This window comes from Leptosomus discolor, chromosome 6, assembly GCF_034619465.1.
Source record: "Leptosomus discolor isolate bLepDis1 chromosome 6, bLepDis1.hap2, whole genome shotgun sequence".
Classification (NCBI taxonomy): domain Eukaryota; kingdom Metazoa; phylum Chordata; class Aves; order Leptosomiformes; family Leptosomidae; genus Leptosomus; species Leptosomus discolor.
Window position 1 is genome coordinate 66774672 of NC_141396.1, and position 6088 is coordinate 66780759.

General features: G+C 69.8%; 1 protein-coding gene across 1 annotated transcript; it reads left to right on the plus strand.

Moving 5' to 3' along the window:
- The first annotated feature begins 4130 nt into the window (after window positions 1-4130).
- CAMP (cathelicidin antimicrobial peptide) lies at window positions 4131-5708 on the plus strand. Its single transcript, XM_086466504.1, has 4 exons — window positions 4131-4304; window positions 4398-4505; window positions 4615-4698; window positions 5598-5708. Exons 1-4 carry the CDS (start codon window positions 4131-4133, stop codon window positions 5706-5708), a joined length of 477 nt encoding a protein of 158 aa, XP_086322630.1.
- The last annotated feature ends 380 nt before the right edge of the window (window positions 5709-6088 follow it).

The following is a 6088-nucleotide window of genomic DNA, read 5'->3' on the forward strand; positions in this document are numbered from 1 at the left end:
CCCCCCCCCTTCGTTTTTGGCACCGAAGCGCCCGAAAGATCCAACGTGGTGAAATAACGGCGCGTCGACCAGCGAGGACCTGCCGCCCGCCCGCCGCCGCGGCCGAGCGCATCCCCCCCGCCTCTCGCCGTCGGTTTTCCCAACAGCTGCAGCTGGAGGAGGAGGAGGAGGAGGAGGAAGAGGCTGGGTTGCGACACCCAAACGGCTTTGCAACGCCTTCCAGCAGCGACGCGACGACCCCCGCCGCGCCCCCAGGGTTCGGGTGGGTGGCGTGGGCGTTGGGGGACGTGGGGGTTTGCTGCTGGGCACCAGCAGATCTCCCCCCCCCCCCCCCCCCCAGCTTATTGAACCCCAAAAAACCAACCCCCCCGGTGTCGCTCCCCGCGCTCTGGTTGAAGGTGCTTCTTGCACAAGACGGCGCCAGCCCCTCGGAGCTGCGGCGTCACCTCGGTGGGGAGAACTCCTCCGCGAGAGCCGCGGGACGGAGAGACGGGGCAGAGGAGAAGGGGGCGGTTGAACCAGCGCCCCGGGGGGAGGCTGGACGGGGATGACACTAAGCCCCAGCCGCGGGGTCGGGAGCCGGGGCCCTTCGAAACGCTCGGTAACGGCACGAAATCCCCCAGGTTTTCACACGGTGGGTTGCCACAGGGGGCAACCGGCCCAGGGGGTGGCTGGGAAAAAGTTACGTATTGGGTCTGTTCTCGATGGTGACGGGGCAGAGCGTGGCCACCGGCGTTCGGGAGGGGAGAAAAAAGACGTGGGGAATCGGTCGGCTCTGGGAGCCCACGGCTGTGCCGGCGGGGGGGAGCCGCCCTCCCCGGCTCCCTGCCTGCCCCCTCGCTGCTCGGCAGCGGCTTTTCGGCGCTTCTCTGGCCCCACCGGTGCCCACCGGCGCTCTCTCCCCTCCAGCGGGGTAGGAGCAGCCGCGGGGCGCTCATCCCGCCGGCGGCAGCAGGGACGGGCGTCTCGCCCCTTGGCCTGCCCGCGGCGGGGGGCTCGGAGGCTGCCCCTCCTCGGGGCGAGCTGGGGGGGGGGGGGGGGGGAGAGCGGGGTGTTCACCCCTAAATCCAGCCGCCCCCCACCTCGGCTCGTTCATCCCTGCCTCCCGGCCTCGCTCGGGGTTTTAACTTCGGGTGTACATGTGGATGTCTGTATCTTGGGGTACTGTGTATAGTTGAGGGATCTACCACGGGCGTGTCTGGCTATAAATGTGCTTCGTCAGCGTCTTCCCTCCGTGTGTGTGTTCTGTCAGCTGCTGGGTTGCCTGGAGGGGGGAGTTCGGGGGGGGGGGGTTGCCGTGCTGCTCAGACTCTTGACCAAGGGAAAAAAAAAAGAAACCCAACCCAACCCACCCCCAGCCCTTGGAACGGCAAAGAAGTTGCTTTTCCAGCCGCGAATCGGAGAAACAACCGAGCCGGAGCCGCGGCGCGGGCTTTGCCGAAGGCCCGACCTCCGCCCCCTCGGGTTGCTCCGTCTCTCTGCCCGGCTCCCCGTGGCTCGGGCCCTCTTGGGGGTTGGGGAGGAGTGTGGCTCCTGCTCCTTCGGACCTCACCCACCCCGGAGCATCTTCTCCTTCTGGCGGGCACCTTGAGCAGAGGAGGCTTGGATGAGCGCGAGGCTGCTCTCCCCGCGTGCCGTCGTCCCGGCTCGCGTCCCTTCTCCCTCCCAGCCGGGGCGTCGTGGCCGTGAGGACGTGGATGTTGGATCCAAGACACGTGAAGGAGCGAGACCTGCTGAAGCCGGGGCTGGGGGGGACCCCCGGGCCCCCACAGCGGCGCTCAGGGGGACGCTGGTCCCAGGGGGCTCGACGTCTCCCCGCCAGCCCTGGGTCGTGTTCCCCAGGGATTCGCTTTTCAACGCGGATGAACCAAAGAGAAAGGGGAGCTCCTGGCCCGCCGGCGAGGCTGCAGCACCTCCACCCGACTGTAAGGGGACTGCAAAAGACTGAATTTTGGGGAAACGAGCCCTGGTCGCCCCGGGAATGTGAACTGGGAGAGCGTGACCCGCTCGGTGCAATCCTCAGTTCATCCCGTGTCCTGGAATTCAAGGAAAACCCCCCGAAAATCTTGCAAAAGGCTTTAAAGATCCTCGTCGTCCCCGCACGTTGCTGTGTCCGCAAACCACGCTGCGCTGCATCTGCCCCCCCGCACACACCGACCCCCGTCCCCCCCCCCCCAAAAGGGCACTTTTACCGTCACTTAACCCTTTTTGTATTAAAAACGAGAGCGATTCCTCCCCTGGCCGGCTGGCGTGGCGTCTTTGGGCGAGGTGGGGAGCGAGGCCGGGCACGATGGCGCGGTCTCCGTGTGGGGACGGGGTGTTGAGACGAGTCTGAGCTCTGGGATTGAAAAAAAAACACCCCAAAACTGGAAAAAAAAAAAAAAAGAGGGAGAGGGGAAGGGGGTCATAGGGGGGTCTTGGTTCTTCTCTCCATGGGCGCCGGGAGGATGCTCTCCCGGCTCGGGGCGTCGAGCGGGGCCGGATCCCGGGACGTCGGTCGTGCCATCGCGCCGCCGAACTGGGAGCGGACGAAGGGAAGGGGCCGCGGAGGGGGATCGGCATCGCCGCGTCCGAGCGAGCGCCCGCGGCGGCACCGCGCCAAGGCAAACACCGGCAACTCGATCCCTTCCCCGCCGCGGCGGCGGGGGCCCGGTGTTTATCCTGGAAGCGAACCCGGCCAAGCCGGGGGGCCCCGAGCCGAACCAAGAGCCGCTTCCCTCGCCCGCAGCCCGTTCCCTCGGCCGCATGGCGCTGGTGCTGGGAGCCGCGCTGCTGGCGGCGGCCGCCGCCGTCCCGCCGGCGTTACCGGCTCCCCGCGACCTGGCGCGTTCGGTGCTGGAGACCCACGGGCAGGACCTGAGGCTGCTCAAACTCCTGGGAGTCACCAGGACGGTAGGAGTGGGGTGGGCAGTGGGGGGGGGGGGGGGGCAGCTGGGGGCTCCCAGCTCGGGGCAGCCATCCCGGCACGGACCCCTTTCCCCGCCGGCGTTGGGAACCCACCGACGGCTCCGTCCTTTGCTCTCCCCCCGGCCCGGCAGGCGTTCGACTGGGGAACCCACTTCAGCATCAACTTCACCGCCCGGCACCCCGCCTGCCCCAAAAACCCCCCCGACCGCCGCGGCGCCGGCTGCCAAGCCCGGCCGGGCAGGGTAAGCGTGGGACAGGGGGTTCCCCCCCCCTAAAAGACGGAGCAGGGAGGGGACAGCAAAGTGTCCCCAAGGCGCTCAGGGTGGCTCCGTCCCCCAGGTCCAGCGGTGCACGGCCCAGGTCTCCGTCTTCGCCTTCCTGCCCGACGTGCCGCTGTCGATGGTGGAGTGCGGCCGGGAGGTGGGGTGAGGGCTCCGGGGCCCCCCATCCTGGGGGGACATGTCCCCCCCGCCACTTTGGGGACCTTTTTTTGGCTGTAGGGTGAAGCCCACCCTTCTTTCTCCCCGCTAGCAGCCCGGTGGCAGCACCCAGCCCCGCTCCCCCGGCACCCCGCGAGCCTTCAGCGCCAGCCCGGGACACCCATCATCATCCTCATCCTCCTCACGGCCACCCCGTCGGCCCCCCATCGGCGCAGCCCCCCTGGGGACATCCCGCAGCCCCCTGTCCCCCACGGAGCCGGAATAAAGAGATTTCAGGGTCGTGCGTGTGCGTGTGTGGGGGTGATGCGGGTTGGGGGGCGGGAAGGGGGCGCCCCCCGGCCTTGAGCAACAGGGATGGGGCAAGGCCGGCGTTACGCAAGCCCAGGGGGGCACCGACCCGAGACGGGCAACGCTCCCCGTGTCACCCCGGTCCCTGCGGGTCCCCGCGCCGCCCCGACACCCCGGGACAGTCCCCGAGGGGTCGCGGTCCCCCAAACCGCCCCCCGCCATCCCCAGCCGAGGGGCTCCGAGGGCTGGGGGCACCCCGGGGAGCGGGGCCACGTCCCCAAGGGGGACCAGATGTGCCACCACCCGCACTTGGGACACCCTCAGGGCCACTCCTACCCTATGTGTCCCCCCCAAAAAAAAAAAACCCTGCCAGCTCTGCGGGCTGGGGCCAGGCGTTTCCGGAGGGGGGAGCCAAGCGCCGGGGCGGGTTCCCCAACCTCCCAGGGCTGGGGGGGGGGATAAAAGGGGACACGGGGAGCGACGGTGGGGACAAGGATGCTGAGCTCCTGCGTGCTGGTGCTGGCGGTGCTGGGGGGGGTCTGCGCCCTCCCCGCCCCGGTCCCCTTCGCCTACACCCAGGCGCTGGCTCAGGCCGTCGACTCCTTCAACCAGCGCCCCGGGGTGCAGAACGCCTTCAGGCTGCTCAGCGCCGACCCCGAGCCCGGCCCGGTGAGTGCCACCCGACTCCCGACACCCCCAAACTCGTCACCCCCAACTCATCACCCCCCCCACTCCCCCCCCCCCCGCTCTGGACCCCCGCAGGAGGTCGAGCTGAGCGCGCTGCAGAGACTCAACTTCACCATGATGGAGACGGAGTGCGCCCCGAGCGCCGGGCTGAACCCCGACGACTGCAACTTCAAGGAGAACGGGGTGAGGATGAGGAGGGCGAAGGGGTGACACCGGGGGGGGTGGGGGGTGTCCTGGGTGTCTTCACCCGGGGTCCCTGGGGTGACGCTGGGTGTTTTCTCCCCCCACCCAGGCCATCAAGGACTGCTCGGGGCCGGTGCAGATGCTGCAGAGCCTCCCCGAGATCGACCTGCAGTGCATCGACGCCTCCTCCGACGTGAGTGGGGGGGTCCCAGGGGAGGGGGTGTCACCCGCTGACCACGGAGGGGGGCACACCCATGGGTGGGGTGGCAGGTGTCGGTGTCCTTCCTTCTGCCCCACGTCTTGGGGTCTGCTGTCCCCAAAAGGGACACCTCGGATGTCTCCATCCCACCACAACGGCCCCAGCCCATGGGTGGTGGAGGGTGGGATTGGGGGGGGGGGGGGGGGGGGGGGGGTGTTTTGGGGCACCCATGGGGACACGGGTGTGGGGTGCTGGGTGCTGGGTGCAGGGTCCTGCAAGGGTCCCGGGAGCAGGGAGCGGGTGTGGGGTCCCCGGTGTGGTTCCTGGGTGCAGGGTGCTGGGTGTGGGGTCCTGGGTGCAGGGACCTGGGCACAGGGTGTGGGGTCCCAAGGGTTGGGTCCTGGGTGCGGGGTCCTGGGTGCGGGGTCCTGGGTGTGGGGTCCTGAGTGTGGGGTCCCAAGGGTCGGGTCCTGGGTGCGGGGTCCTGGGTGCAGGGTCCTGGGTGTGGGGTCCCAAGGGTCGGGTCCTGGGAGTGTGGGGTGGGGTCCTGGGGGTGGGGTCCTGGGTGCGGGGGTCCTGAGTGTGGGGTCCCAAGGGTTGGGTCCTGGGGTGGGGGGGGTGGGGTCCTGGGTGCGGGGTCCTGGGTGCGGGGTCCTGGGTGTGGGGTCCCAAGGGTTGGGTCCTGGGTGCGGGGTCCTGGGTGTGGGGTCCCAAGGGTCGGGTCCTGGGGGTGGTCTTGGCTGCAGGATCCCGGGTGCTGGGTGCCAGGAGCGGGGTGCTGGCTGTGGGCTCCTGGGTGCAGCATCCAGGGTGCGGGGTCCCGGGTGCAGGGTCCCAAGCAGCTTTCCCCCACCCCCACCCCCCCCCCGGTGACCCCGTTGTCCCTCCTGCAGCCGGTTCTCGTCCAGCGGGGCCGGTTCGGGCGAATATTGGGCCGTATCCGGCGCATTCGGCCCAGGATCAACTTCGACATCCGCGCCAGGGGCTCCATCCGCCTGGGCTGAGCCAATAAAGGGGCCGTTGGTGGCCCGTGGGCCTGAGCCGGGGTCCTCGCTGCCTCCCGGGGCGTCTGGGGGGGGGAAACTGAGGCACACGGGGGGGGGGAAGGGGCGCGGGCAGGAGCCCGGTGGGCTCCACTCCCCACAGCATCCGCCACCCCCATGGGCAGACCCACATCCCGTTCCCCCCCCCCCCCCCAACACCCCCCCCCCTACCTTGGGGATCAAGGCTCAGCCCCGAGGGGACACGGGGTCGGCATCGGGGACAGGGCCTGCCCCCAGGGTATTCCCCCTCCACCACCCCCCCCCAAAAAAGGGAGCCATTCGCATCCCCACCCCCCATCACCCCCACGGCGTCACGGTCCCCACGGCTCCCTGGGGGACAC

Bases quoted from the DNA above. Each gene is read 5' to 3' on its own strand.
- CAMP (XM_086466504.1), top strand. From the start codon at position 4,131: ATGCTGAGCTCCTGCGTGCTGGTGCTGGCGGTGCTGGGGGGGGTCTGC. The intron at 4,305-4,397 runs GTGAGTGCCACC...GGACCCCCGCAG, and splicing joins CCGACCCCGAGCCCGGCCCG to GAGGTCGAGCTGAGCGCGCT. The intron at 4,506-4,614 runs GTGAGGATGAGG...CCCCCCACCCAG, and splicing joins GCAACTTCAAGGAGAACGGG to GCCATCAAGGACTGCTCGGG.